Raw genomic sequence first — 14,531 nt, forward strand, 5'->3', positions numbered from 1 at the left:
GTGGCCACTGCACTCCAGTCTGGGTGACAGAATGAGACTCCAACTCAAAACAAAAAAAAACCCATCATTATGTAGAGGCAGAGAGTTTATTTATTTATTTTATTTTATTGAGTTGGGATCTCACTTCATTGCCCAGGCTGGAGGGCAGTGGCACACTCACGGCCACCCCAGCATCGACCTGTTTGGCTCAGGCAATCCTTTCGCCTCAGCCTTCCAAGTAGCCAGAACTACAGGTGCACACTACCATGCCCAGCTAATTTTGCTTTATTGTAAAGACGAGGTCTCGCCAAGTTTCCTGGGCTAATATCGAACCCATGGACTCAGGCAATCCACTCGCCTCAGCCTCCCAAAGTGCTAGAATTACAGGCTGAGCCACTGAGCCTGACTGAGGCAGAGAGTTTAAAGAGAGTCTAAATTCATTGGTTCAGAAGGCATATTGTATTTTTTTTTTTTTAGTTGGAGTCTCACTCTGTCACCCAGACTGGAGTGCAGAGGCCACCGCGCCTCGACCTGCTGGGCTACGGTGATCCTTCTGCCTCAGCCTTCCAAGTAGCTGGAACTGCAGGTACGCACTACCACACCCGGCTAATTTTTTGATTTATTGTAGAGATGAAGTCTCACCAAGTTGCCTGGGTGGGTCTTGAACCCGCGGGCTCAGGCAGTCCACTCACCTCAGGCTCCCAAGGCGCAGGATTACAGGCTGAGCCACCGAGCCCGGCTGGCATATTGTATTAATAGAACTTTCTGCGATGATAGGAATATTCTGTATCTGTGATAATCCAGTATGGTAGCCACTAACTACATGTGGTTGTAAGCACTTGAAAGGTGGCTAGTGACCGGGTTCACTGACTCAGCCTGTAATCCCAGCACTTTGGCAGGCTGAGACGAGTAGATTGCCTAAGCCTGCAGGTTTGAGACCGGCCTGGACAACTTGGTGAGACTGCATCTTTACAATAAGTAAAAAATTAGCCTGATATGGGAGCGCGCACCTGTGGTTCTAGCTACTTGGAAGACTGAGGCAGAAGGATCGCTGGAGCCCAGCAGGTTGATGCTGGGTGGCCATGAGTGTGCCGCTGCACTCCAGTCTGGGCAGCAGAGTGAGACTCCAACTCAAAAAACAAAAACAAAAATAAGGTGGCTAGTGAGACTGCACAAGTGAACTTTTATTTATATTTAATTTTAACTAACTTAAATATGAATAACTACATCTGTATAGTGGCTACTGTTTTGGACAGTGCAGGTAAAGGCAGTATTTCATTAGACATTTAAGAGCTATCATTAGTGCATTTTACATTTGTCTTGGTTCTGCAGAATTTTCAGAGCTCTTAAAATTTACTATTTCATGTTCCATTAACTGACTATGTAACGTAGAGCTCAGTTGTGTTAGAATCTGTATATTCTAAATTGTGTGGATCCAGGTTTATATTCAGTTAGCACTAGAGTTTTATGTAAGAAAATGTTCTGTGTTCACAGTCTCTTTATCCCTTCCTATTTACAGATTTTCAAAATATAATAGCTTTATTGAGATATAATTCATGTAATATGTAATTCACCCATTTGATGTATACAACTTAGTGGTTTCAGTATAGTCAGAGTTGTGCAACCATCACCACTGTCAATTTTAGAACATTTCCATCACTCCAGAAAGAAGCCCCATACCCACTGGCAGTTCATCCCATGTCTTCCTACCTCCTTCATCCCCCAAGCCCTAGGCACTGCCAGTTTACTTTCTGTCTCCATAGATTTGCCTGTTCTGGACATTTCATAAGAATAGAATCATGCAATATTATCGTCTTTTGTGACGGGCTTCAGTGTTTACCCATTTGTAACACGTATCAGTCCTTCATTCCTTTGTATAGCTGAATAATATTCTGTTGTATGGAAATACATTTTACGTATCCATTCATCAGTTAATGGACATTTGCGTTATTTCCACTTTTTGGCTGTTATGAACGATGCTGCTATGAGCACTGTGTGCAAGCTTTTATATGGGCTTATGCTCTCCTGGGTGTATACCCAGCAGTGGAATTACTGGGTCATGTGGTAAATCTATGTTTAGTCTTTTGAGGAACTTCCAGATTATTTTCCAAAGTTGCTCCATCATTTTATGCTCCACCAGCAGTATTTGAGCTTTTTAGTTTCGCCACATTTTTGTCAACACTTATTATTATCTGTTTTTTTTTAAAATTATAGCCATCCTTGTGAGTGTAGTGTTGGATCTTATTTTGGTTTTGATTTGCATTTCTCTTATAATTAATGCTACTTATAGATTTTGAACCTGTCATTAAACATTTCAATCTTCAGATATGATTTCTGCTTTTTAATTAATATTTACTTGGTATTCGTTTACTTGTTCTTTCAAAACTTCATGTCTTCTTTCTCTTAACAGGGAACCTTTTTTTTTTTTTTATTTTTTTGAGTTGGAGTCTCACTCTGTTGCCCAGACTGGAGTGCAGTGGCATGCTCATGGCCACCGCAACCTTGACTTGTTGGGCTCAGGTGATCCTTCCTCCTCAGCCTTCCAAGTAGCTGGAACTATAGGCATGCACTACCACGCCTGACTAATTTTTTGATTTATTGTAGAGATGAGGTCTCACCAAGTTGCCCAGGGTGGTCTCAAACCTGTGGGCTCAGGCAATCCTCTCATCTCGGCCTCCCAAAGTGCTAGGATTACAGGCATGAGCCACCGCGCCCGGCCTAAGGGAATCTATTTTTTAGTTGTGAAATATGCATATGATTGGGACTTTGGTCAAGAAGCTACTTCTCTTTAGATATATAGTTCCATAGTTAACCATGTGTAACTCCAGTGGGCTACCTAAACTGTATTATGTATGTTCATGGGGTTGTTAGAACTCTAGATATATTTGATCAGTTCTGACCTGGTACTCTCCAAGCCTATGTAAGTGAAAGAACATACTCAAAGGTGGAAATAAATATTTTTGAAGGTCTGTCAGTGGACAGGAAAGGATTTAACATTTCAGAAAGTATTCTGAGAATTAAATGATTCTTGAGAGTACTTTGAATTTTTTGTACCTTGGACTCTTTTGTGCTGAAATTTTACTTGAAAAGGTATGAAATTATGTTACTTCCCCCCCCCCCCGTTTCCTTTTCCTTTGATATTCTTTTTCTTGCCAACCCTTAAGGACATTTTTTGGGATATGCAACCTAAATTAACTCAAGAAGCAAGAGCACAGCTTTTGTTTAGGCTAAGGTCATAGATCTGCTGCTTTCCTGTGTAGAATATCTGTAAGGATAACTTTTGATTGTAACTAAAAGGCTCTTATACACATTGGAGAACTCCTTAAATCAGTACAAAGGATGGTTGCCAGAAGTTTTGATTAGTTGATGTACAAACTCTTGTGTATTTTTACATATTTAAAATTATGTGCAGCTTATCTTGGGTTTGTAGACTGTTAAGGAACCTTTGGAGATCACTTAGTCTTAACCAGAAACTTTGTCAACAAAAAACTGAGGTCCATGAGGAGACATAATTTGCTAAAGAATGTAGCTAGTTGCATAATTAAGAAGTACATATGGTGCTTATATGGAGACTGATAAATGAATAAATGTATATTGAGTGTGTTGATGACAGAGCTGGGACTACAAGCCAGGTCTCTTGATTCATAGCCTCATGTTTTTCCCTCTACATTATGCCATTTTCCAGGTAGCACATGAAAGTTTTGCTGGTTGTATTTGTGTTCATATAGAAATCCAAGAGATAAATAGTCCAATCTCTTCTAACGTTATCTTTGGAATATTTACAGCTGAAGGCAGGTACAATCTCTACACAGCAGATGGCAAATATATCTTCAAGGAAAGAGAATCATTTGATGGCCGAAACATTTTAAAGGTCAGTACGAAGCAGAGTGAATTGGAAATCCTTTGGCATGTGTCCTAAATAAGAGAGAAAACAAGTTGTTCTTTTAACAATGGAGTATGTTTTCTTGTACTTCTTGTGAGGATCATTGATTGAAAGGGCTGTTAGAAAAGGGTGTTTGTTTGTTTGTTTGTTGTTTTAAAATGTTCTAAAGGAAAAGAGAAATCTTGACTCTGTTAAGACTTTGGCACTTGTGGAGTACTTGAAATTGATGATTTAAGAAATAATTAGGTATCCCACCTGCTTGGACCCATAGGACGAAGTTGGTGTTAACCTGATGAAGTTTACTCTGTACTTACCTCTGGAGGTTTGAGTTTGCATTTTTTAAGTGGAAAATAATTGTTTGTCTTGTTCTAGTAGATTTTTCTCCTAACCCACAAAGTCACTCTCTGAAGCTGCTTTATAATCTATTTTTACTCAGGAACAGCTTGTGTCCTAAAAAGTAGGTGGTCCATTTCTGACCGTTGAGGCTTTGCTTTTCTGAGGGTTGAATTAGTCTATGAAATATAAATAAGAAGGGTTCATCAGGATCGCATTTATCTCTCTCCCACAGACTACATTCTGTAATATTCATGATTTATGCCCTTTCTGTCAGGTTAACATGCCATTATTCCTCTGGGCAAAGGGAAACATAGGTTGATACTAATGGAGAGGTTTTTGATTCCTCATTTTACTTGTTCTATAATGGTTTAGGTCAAACATTTTCAAGGCCATGGGTGCTTTTTGGAGGTGGAGGAGAGAGTAGATAATAATGTCAGAATAAGCTTCTGCTTTTTCTTTCCCCCTCATCCTCCATTCCTTTATCTTGTCACCTTACAGTTTTCTTGCCAAATGCCTAATGTGACCCTATTGCCTCTAATTAATGACATCACTTTTCAGCAGCTGTGAGCCTCTTACACGGAGCCCAATAGGGCAGTGACAGCCATTCACTCAGGCAGGCATTCCAGCACCCACATTGCAGAGCTGTGTTGATTTCTTTCTTTCCTTGACTGTCTTTTCTCTTTTTGAGTTTTCTTGTTTTTAAAGTAGCTCTGGGTTTGAGTGGCAGACTACTAATGAATTCAGTTGTAGTTAACTCTACTGTTTTTCCCAGGCACAGTTTCAGTGTGATATGAATCTCCTCCTTTATCTCCCTTCTTTGGGGATTTTCCAATATCACCACTAATTGCTTTGCTTTGTATTGTTTTTAATTTGATTAAGAAAGAAAATCGGCTGAATGAGGAAATAAATCGTGAGGAATGGCTCCAAGCCAACTTGTTTCTCACAGAATTAAAATTACTCTGGTGTGTTGGTGCAAGTCAGGTGTAAGGTTTTCTGACTTCTGTAAGAAGGAGGTGATGGCAAAGAGCCTGTGGGGTGGCTGGAGGAACAATATGAATCCCTCACTTGGTATGGAATTTCTGTCATTCTGGAAAGTCAGTTTTCCATTTAAAGAGACTTTTTCTTAAAATCTTCTGAACCACCCCAGCAATGGCATGAATGTGGCTCCCTCTAGTGTTCACAAGGGCTTGCTATGTCAGTAGTGCCCTTACTAATTGATGCCTCGTCAGTTTTTGAGCAGGGGCCTAGCTAGGCATCTAGAAATTCTTTAGTCCAATTCCCCACTTTAATCTCTTGACACAAGATTCATTAAGGTTCAAAGGTTCTGCTAGTTAGTAGCAGAGTCTGAAGCTGAACAAAACGACTCAAAACTTACAAATTTATTATTGTTTCTGCTTCTTTTCTATAAAGATGCTTCAGGTGGAGATCGTTAGCAGTCAGGCATATCTTTCTCAACTGGGATAATGTCTGACTAAAACTTGTTTCATAAACTTTGGGCAGTGAGTGTGCTAGTTAGTCTAAAACTGTGACTAATTAAGAATTAGACTTTTGTGTTGAATATAATAGGAACCCTTAACAGAAATACTCAGTGACTTTATGTCATCTGCCAGACCATGTGCTCTGAAGATTTTGATGCAATCCAACCCTGCCTTCTAGGAACTCCCTGTTTTTGAGGGGTATAGACAGTTAATAGGCAATTACAATAGAGAATGATGGGGCAAAGAATGGAAGAGAAGTACCTTCGAAGACAGATAGTTATAACAAAGTATCCTTTAGTATAGTTTCTCACATTTTACTCCCTAATCATTAGTTCCAGAAAATACAACCTTCACCTATATTCAGTCAAGGGAATTAACTTCTTTTTCAGAATAAAGGTAGATTATGGGCGACAACAGTTACTGCCTATCCCCATATATAAGAGGCAATCACTGTATTCTGAAGTAGCTGTTGTCAGCCCACCTTTGGGTATTGCCATGAATGGACATGTCTTTTTCAATTAAAACATGAGAACCCATGGCCTCTGAAACCCCTGACATTAAAAAAAGGATTTAGAGTCGGGCTCGGTGGCTCAGCCTGTAATCCCAGCACTTTGGGAAGCTGAGGTGAGTGGATTGCCTGAGCCCGCGGGTTCGAGACCCACCTGGGCAACTTGGCGAGCCCTCATCTCTACAATAAATCAAAAAATTAGCCGGGCATGGTAGCATGCGCCTGTAGTTCCAGCTACTTGGGAGGCTGAGGCGGAAGGATCACCAGAGCCCAGCAGGTCGAGGCTGCGGTGGCCGGGAGTGGCCACTGCACTCCAGTCTGGGTAACAGAGTGAGACTCCAACTAAAAAAAAAAAAAGGATTTAGAAAACTAGTGAATTTTATATATATATGGTTTTTGTACCATATGAGATTATTATGTTTAGAAAGAAAAAAATCAATTTCACTAACAAGCTAGGAACTGACTTGGAGTAAACAGAAAGGTTAACTGCATTGGTTGTTAGGGAGCCCAAGCACATGTGTGCAGCATATTAACAGCTCCAGAGGCCAAGGATCAGGGATGCTGGTTGGTGGGGGCAGCCTTGGGAAAGAAGTCAACTTCATCTCCTATTCAAAGAAACGAAACAAGAAAGAAAGTCATTGCTCATTGCTGTGAGAATCTAATGAGTAACAACCAATTGCTATTCTACTCCGTGAAGAAAATTGATTCTTTTGGCTTGGTGTAATATCATGTATTCCGGGTTCCTCAATAGGAAAAAGCATCTTTAATGACTTTTGGAGGTGTAAGCCACATTTTTCTTTTATACAGCTTTTTTGAGATTTGTTGCAGCTGTAATAGACTAGTGTCTGGTTATTCCTAGTTAAAATAAGAATTTTCCTTCCCTAAGGACTTTGAAATAAAAACTGACAATGAAAGTATCATTCTCCTGTTATTCAGACCTGAAAAGGAATCAACACATTCAGTTCTGGTGGTTTTTGTGGAAGACTGACAGCTCCAAAAGAGGACACACGAGTGAAGGAGACCCAGGCCAAATTAATAGGATGGTGCTCTTCAGAGAGTTTCCGTTTCTCATCTGAGAGATGCTCTTTGTATAGCCATAGGCAGTGATTAGCTTGTAATGGGATAAATCATCCCGACCCAAAGACACACTGCCAGGAAATAGCTGCTCCCTCGCTCACTAGAAGTAGAATGGGCATTAACTGCCAGCTTCTGGAGAGAGAAGTAATGACAGTCTGTTTGGGGGGGGGCACTTATGAATAGTTTCCTAAGATTGTGCTCTCAGCAGATTGAACAGGGTTGCGATATTAACTGTTCAGAAGCATAGTTTCTGACTGCAGAGTGGAGAGAAACCATTAGAGCCAGTCCTAGGTTGTACTCATGAGAGAAGGTGATTTGGTACAAATAAAGGCACAATGATATATTTGAAAAGGAATGGAAAGGACTGTAGGTCCAAAACTGAAGGACACTAGAAGAGTGCCATTTCTTTAGACATTTCAGCATCCTGAAAAATAAAAGCCAAGGGAGATTAATTTGTGCCTTTTCTATCTTAGATATAAGAATCTTTAAGTTTAGAGAAAGATGGGATTGACAGTATTAAACTATGTTAATTTTAAATACTTTTCCCTGAAAATATGTTTTAAATCTGTCTAGCCACATTGAAACTTTTCTTGAAAGAGGTGAATAAAAGTCACTCAAGTATTTAATTCATTTTTGGTTTTGTCCCATTTCTGTTCCTTAGACCCTTTAAGAGTACAATTAGAATGAGTAAATTTAAATGAGATCTTTATTTAGTTTGCTTTATTTAGATAAGTTTTTTTATACTTTTGAGTTGGAGTCTCACTCTGTTGCCCAGACTGGAGTGCACGCTCAGGGCTATTGCTGTCTCAACCTGCTTGACTCAGGCAATCCTTTGGCCTCAGCCTTCCAAGTAGCTGGAACTACTAGCGTGCACCACCACGCCTTGGCTAATTTTTTTATTTATTGTAGAGACAAGTTCTCACTATGTTGCCCAGGCTTGCCTTGGCCTCCCAAAGTGTTGGGATTACAGGCGTCAGCGACCATGCCCAATTTAGAAAAGTTTTGTAAAGGAAAGTTTTTAAAAAATTGCTATTCTTTTTTGCTGGTATATATGTACATAACATATATGTGTGCTATTTAACAAAATAATCATAAAATGAACAATGTAGCTACTACCAAGATTGAAAAGTAGAACTTGACTTCCATGTTCCTCCCTGACCAACTCTTTAGTCAGTCTGTCCTAAGATAACAAAGGAGTAGTTAAGTTCTTAAACACTGTCAGTGGAGAGCCTTGTTTTGAATGAATATTTTGTTTTGAAGTATTAGAAGAATATAGAAAAGATGCATTCATTCTAGAGAAGAGAGGTGAGATTTAGAACTATGCAGTCACTTTTATTTTTTTAGAACAGTTTTAAGTTTACAGCAAAACTGAGCAGCAGGTCCAGTGTGCTCATATACCACTTCCCTGCACATACACAACCTCCCCCACGTTGACATCCTTCTTCTTTCTAACATGTTCGTCCAATACTATAAATTTCCCTCTAAACACTGCTTTTGATGCATCTCACACACTTTGGTAAGTTGTCTTTTCATTTTCATTTAGTTTAAGCTATCTTTAGTTTCTCTTGAGATTTCTTCTTTGACCCATGTATTATTTGGAAGTGTGTTTAATCTACATCTGATTTGGAATTTTCCAGCTCTCTTTCTGTTACTGATTTCAAGTCCATTATGGCTCAAGGGCAGACATTGTATGATTTTTATTCTTTTAAATTTATTAAAGTGTGTTTTATTTCCCAGAATGTGGACTGTCTTGGTAAAGGTTCCCTTTGAGCTTGAGGAGAATATGTAATCTGCTGTTGTTGGATGACGGATTCTTTAGATGTCAATTAATACTAGTCAGTTGGTGCTGTTGAGCTCAACTGTATCCTTAACTGATTTTCTACCTGCTAGATCTGTCCATTTTTGGTACGGGGGCTTAACATCTTTCACCATAATAATGGATTCATCTGTTTCTTCTTGCTTCTTTCAGTTTTTGCCTTATGTGTTTTTATGCTTTGTTGTTAGGCACATATTTGTTAAGGATTGTTATGTCTTCTTAGACAGTTGACCCCTTTATCATTATGTAGTGCTCCTCTTTATCCCTAATAACTTTCCTGGCTCTGAAGTCTGCTGTATCTGAAATTAATATACCTGCTCCTCTTCTGGTTAGTGTTAGAGACTATACCTTTCTCTATCCCTTTATTTTTAATCTCTATGTGTCTTTATATTTAAAGCGGATTTGTGTGTGTGTGTGTGTGTTGGAGTCTCACTCTGTCGCCCAGACTGGAGTGCAGTGGCCGCTCCCGGCCACCACAGCCTCGACCCGCTGGGCTCCGGCGATCCTTCTGCCTCAACCTTCCAAGTAGCTGGAACTACAGGCGCATGCTACCATGCCCGGCTAATTTTTTGATTTTTATTGTAGAGATGAGGTCTCACCAAGTTGCCCAGGTGGGTCTCAAACCCACGGGCTCAGGCAATCCACTCACCTCGGCCTCCCAAAGCGCGGGATTGCAGGCTGAGCCACTGAGCCCGGCCTAAAGCGGATTTCTTTTAAAGAGCATATAATTGGATGTTTTGGGTTTTTCTTAAGAAGAAAAAATATATTTACTATTCATTAAAGCAGATCATCATAAAGTTCTTCATCTTTGTTGTCTTCACAATGAGAAGCTGAGGAAGAGGCAGAAGAGGAAGGGCTGGCCTCTGTGTTAGGTAAAGTAGGAAGAGGTGCAGGAGGTGGAGGGGAGGCAAGAGAGCCTGGACACTTGGTGTAGCTTTACAGAAACACATCTTAGTTTCTGTCTGATGTATTTACATTTTGATTTCTCTAAAAACGTTTCTATATGGCACCAAATCTTATTTCATTATTTACTTTAGTTTTAGTGCCCTGTTGTCAAAGGGTCCATGTTTTAAAAGAAGTCAGTAAGCCGGGCTCGGTGGCTCAATCTGTAATCCCACACCTTTGGGAGGCTGAGGTGAGTGGATTGCTTGAGCCTGCGGGTTTGAGACCCGCCTGGGCAGTGAGACCTCATCTCTACAATAAATCAAAAAATCAGTTGGGCGTGGTAGCGCATGCCTGTAATTCCGGCTACTCGGAAGACTGAGGCGGAAGGATCGCCGGAGCCCAGCAAGTCGAGGCTGCGGTGGCCAGAAGCAGCCACTGCACTCTAGTCTGGACGACAGAGTGAGACCCCAACTCAAAAAAATAAAAAATAAAAAATAAATAAATAAGAGAAGTCAGTAGCAATATCTAATAATCAGAACCCTTCTGCCAACTTATCTAATGCCAGTTTGTTTTCTGGCATTGCTGCTTCTGTATCTTTTGATGTTGGGGTCTCACTCTGTTGCCCAGGCTAGAGTGCAGTGGCATGCTCATAGCCACTGCAGGGTGTTTTAAAAAAAAATCTACTCTGACAGTCTCTCTATCTCTTTTTTTTTTTTTTTTTGAGTTGGAGTCTCACTCTGTCTCCCAGACTGGAGTGCAGTGGCACACTCCCAAGCCACTGCAGCCTTGATCTGCTGGGCTCCGGCAATGCTTCTGCCTCAGCCCTCCAAGTAGCTGGAACTTTAGGCGTGTGCTACCATGCCTGGCTAATTTTTGATTTATTGTAGAGATGAGGTCTTGCCAAGTTGCCAGGGCTGGTCTTGAACCCATGGGCTCAGGTAATCCATTCGCCTCAGCCTCCCAAAATGCTGGGATTATAGGCTGAGCCACCGAGCCCAGCCAATAGTCTCTTTTAATTGGTGTTTTTAGACCACTGATGTTCAAAGTGGTTACTTATTGATATAGTTGGATTAATATTTACAATATGTGCTACTGTTTTCTATGTGTTGCCCTTATTCATTGTTCCTGTTTTGGCCTCCCATAATTTTTCTGCCTTTTTATTGTTTTTGATTGAGTGTAATACATAAGTTCTTCCTCTGCTTTCTTAGCATATAACTCTTTTTTTCACCTTTCTTTAATGGTTGCCCTAGAGTTTGCAGTACAATACATTTACACTGATCCAAGTCCACTTTCAGATAACACTGTACAACTCCATAGTAGTACAAGTACCTTATAATAATAAAATGTTAGCCAGACTGGATAAAGAAAATGTGATATATTTACATGGAATATTATGCAGCCATAAAGAAAAACAAAATTATGAACTTAGCAGCAACCTGAATGGATATGAGTATATCACAGAAACAGAGATCTGAGTACCACATGTACTCACTCATAAGTGGACCCTGAACATTTATCATAATACTATAAGAAAGGGATTGACAGTAGTGGGACACTGCCGGGGGAGGGGGACACATAACAACAATAAGGGTACCTACACTTTACCTGTATGATGAACCACATATGTACCTAACCGTCATTTGTACCCTACATTTAAAAAATAAAATAAAATAATTACAAAATAAAATAAAATATTTCTAATCGTCACTCTTGTCCCTTGTATCAGTGCTATTATTCATTTCACTTGTATACATAAGATATATGTGTAAGCACGCATAATCAAGTACGTTGTTACTATTATTATTTTGAACAAACTACTATTTTAGGTCAATTACAAATAAAAAACTAAAAGCTTTTGTTTTACCATCACTTGTTCATTCTCTGATGTTTTTCCTTTTTCCTTCCTTTACGTAGATCCAAGTTTCTGACGTACGTCATTTCCCTTCTCTTTGAAAAACTTCTTTTGACATTTCTTGCAAGGCAGTTCTACTGACAGCAGATTCCCTCAATTGTTGTTTGTCTGAACAAGTGTTTATTTCTCCTTTATTTTTAAAGGAGAATTTCACAAGACTCAGAATTCTAGGTTGATGGGTTTTTTCTCTCAGTGCTTTAAATATTTCACACCACTCTCTTCTTGATTGTATGGTCTCATGCCTCCCCACTGGATACCCCTTACACAATTTTCTCCTTCATTTTTAAAGGATAGTTTCTCAGGGTTCAGAATTCTAGGTTGGTGGGTTTATTTCTCTCAGTACTTTAAATATTTTACTCCAGCTGGGCGCTGTGGCTCATGTCTGTAATCCCAGCATTTTGGGAGGCGGAGGTGAGAGGATAGCCAGAGCCCAGGGGTTCGAGACCAGCCGGAACAATTTGGCAATACCTTGTCTCTACAATAAATCAAAAAATTAGCCAGATGTGGTGGTGTGCCTCTGTAATTCCAGCTACTTGGACGGCTGAGGTATAAGGATCGCCAGAGCCCAGCAGGTTGAGGCTTCAGTAACCATGAGTGTGCCTCTTCATTCCAACCTGGGGCTCTGACTATTAAAAAATATGTGTGTGCGTGCGTGCATGTGTGTGTGTATGTGTGTGTGTGTGTAATATAAGTATAGATGTGTGTATATTTGTTTACTTATTTGTTTATTTCGCATTTCACTCCTCTCATTTTGATTGCATGGTTTCTTCTCTTTCCCTCCCTCCCCCATTGGATACCTCTTACACAGTGTTTCTCCTTCTTTTGTAAAGGATAATTCATAGGGTTCAGAATTCTAAGTTGGTGGATTTTTTTCTCTCTCAGCTCTTTAAATATTTCATTCCACTCTATTCTTGATCACATGGTTTCTGAGGAGAAGTCAGATGTAATTCGTATCTTTGTTTTTCCCCTCTGGTTTCCTTCTAGATTTTTTTCCTTTAATATTTGGAAGTGTGAATATGATATGTCTAGGTACAATTTTCTTTTGCACTTATATTGCTTGGTATTCTCTGAACTTCCTAAGTCTGTAGTTTGACATTAATTTGAGAAAATTCTCTATCTTTATTGCTTCAAATATAGTTTTCATTTTTTCTTTCTAGTATTTGTATGATGTGTATGTTATACCTTTTGTAGTTGTGTCAGTTCTTGGATATTCTGTTCCGTTTTTTCAGTCTTTGTTCTCTTTGCTTTTCAGTTTTGAAAGTTTCTATTATCACATCCTCAAACTCAGATTGTTTCGGAGACATGTCATCCATGACCAGTCTACTAATGAGCCCATCAAAGAAATTCTTCATTTTTGTTACAGTGTTTTTAATCACTGATATTTCTTTTTTATTCTTTCTTAAAATTTCCATTTCATTGCCTACATTATTCATCTGTTTTGGCATTATTATTCTTAGCATATTAATCATAGTTGTTTTAAATTCCCAGTCTGATAATTCCAGCATCCCTGCCATGTCTGATTCTGGTTCTCATGTCTGCTCTGTCTCTTCAAATTGTATTTTTTGCCTTTTATTATGCCTTGTAATTTTTTGTTGATATCTGGACATGCTGTTTGGGATGAAAGGGATTCTCGTAGACCTTTGGTAGAATGTTGGTAAGGTTCGAGGGAGGAAAAGTGTTGTATAATGCCATGATTAGGTCTTTTGGTGAGCCTGTACCACTGGACTGTGAATGTCACTGTGCTTCTCATCGCCCACCCTTAAGTGGAGCAGAATGGTTAGGGGATCTGGGAGTTGTGTATTTCCCTGCCCCTATGTGAAAGGCTAGAGGGAGCTAAAGAGGGGTTCCTCCTAGAGCCACGTTGAGCTGGGTATTTCCCTTCTCTCAGGTGTGTTAGGCTTTGATACAACCCCAGCAGATTAGGTGCTGGTAAAATAGTTTCTTCTGAGAGGAGGGCTTAAGAACAAAGTGCTCTGGCATATTTCAAATGATTCCTTTTTTCCTCTTCTGGAAGCAGGAGGGGATTTTTCTCCAATAGCCATGGTGAAGACCTGGAAGAACTCCTGGAGGTAAAACTAAGCAATACCCTTTGACTGTGTCCCCTGGGGTTTTTAACTCTCAGGCTTGCCCTACAGCTGCCAGCAGTTCGTGAATTACAGTTAGGGTTTTCTACTCTCTGGGGTTTCTCCTCCTGACTTAGGTTGTGACTCTCTTACTGTATCCACCTGTGTGTCTCTCCAGTTTGGGGGCAGCAATTTGTCATGTGACCTCACTTCTCTGACAGATTTAAGAAGAGTTGTTAGGTTTTTCGTTTGTTCAGCTTTTTACTTGTTAAGACAGAGGAGCAACCTCTAAACTTCTCAATGTTGGACCAGAAGCCTTGTAACTTTAAAAAAAAAGATTTTAATGTCTGCAAAGGGAAACTAGCATTTAGAAAGTATATTATTTCACTTTGGAAGAAAACTTTTTGTATTATCCAGTTTAATACTCAGCCATATTATATACTGTTCTTGAAAATTATTTCTTAGTCATTTGGCTCTTTTTTAGATTTTTTTTCCTCAAAATTCCATTTTTCAGAAAGTCTTTCCTTTAATAGTCTGTTGCTATATGATAATCATTGTATTATTATAGCAGGATATATAACAGCAAGTTGAATT

General features: G+C 39.6%; 1 protein-coding gene across 1 annotated transcript in view; it reads left to right on the forward strand.

Annotated features, from left to right (window-relative positions):
- ASCC1 (activating signal cointegrator 1 complex subunit 1) overlaps window positions 1-14,531 on the forward strand; it is a 125,176-nt gene that overhangs the window by 88,716 nt on the left and 21,929 nt on the right. Inside the window, exon 9 of the mRNA XM_021706158.1 lies at window positions 3,765-3,850. Within this exon, the coding sequence (XP_021561833.1) occupies window positions 3,765-3,850 (86 nt within the window). The remainder of the gene's footprint in view (window positions 1-3,764; window positions 3,851-14,531) is intronic.

The sequence above is a fragment of the Carlito syrichta genome, unplaced genomic scaffold, assembly GCF_000164805.1.
Source record: "Carlito syrichta isolate Samal-C Ts95f unplaced genomic scaffold, Tarsius_syrichta-2.0.1 Scaffold315300, whole genome shotgun sequence".
NCBI lineage: Eukaryota > Metazoa > Chordata > Mammalia > Primates > Tarsiidae > Carlito > Carlito syrichta.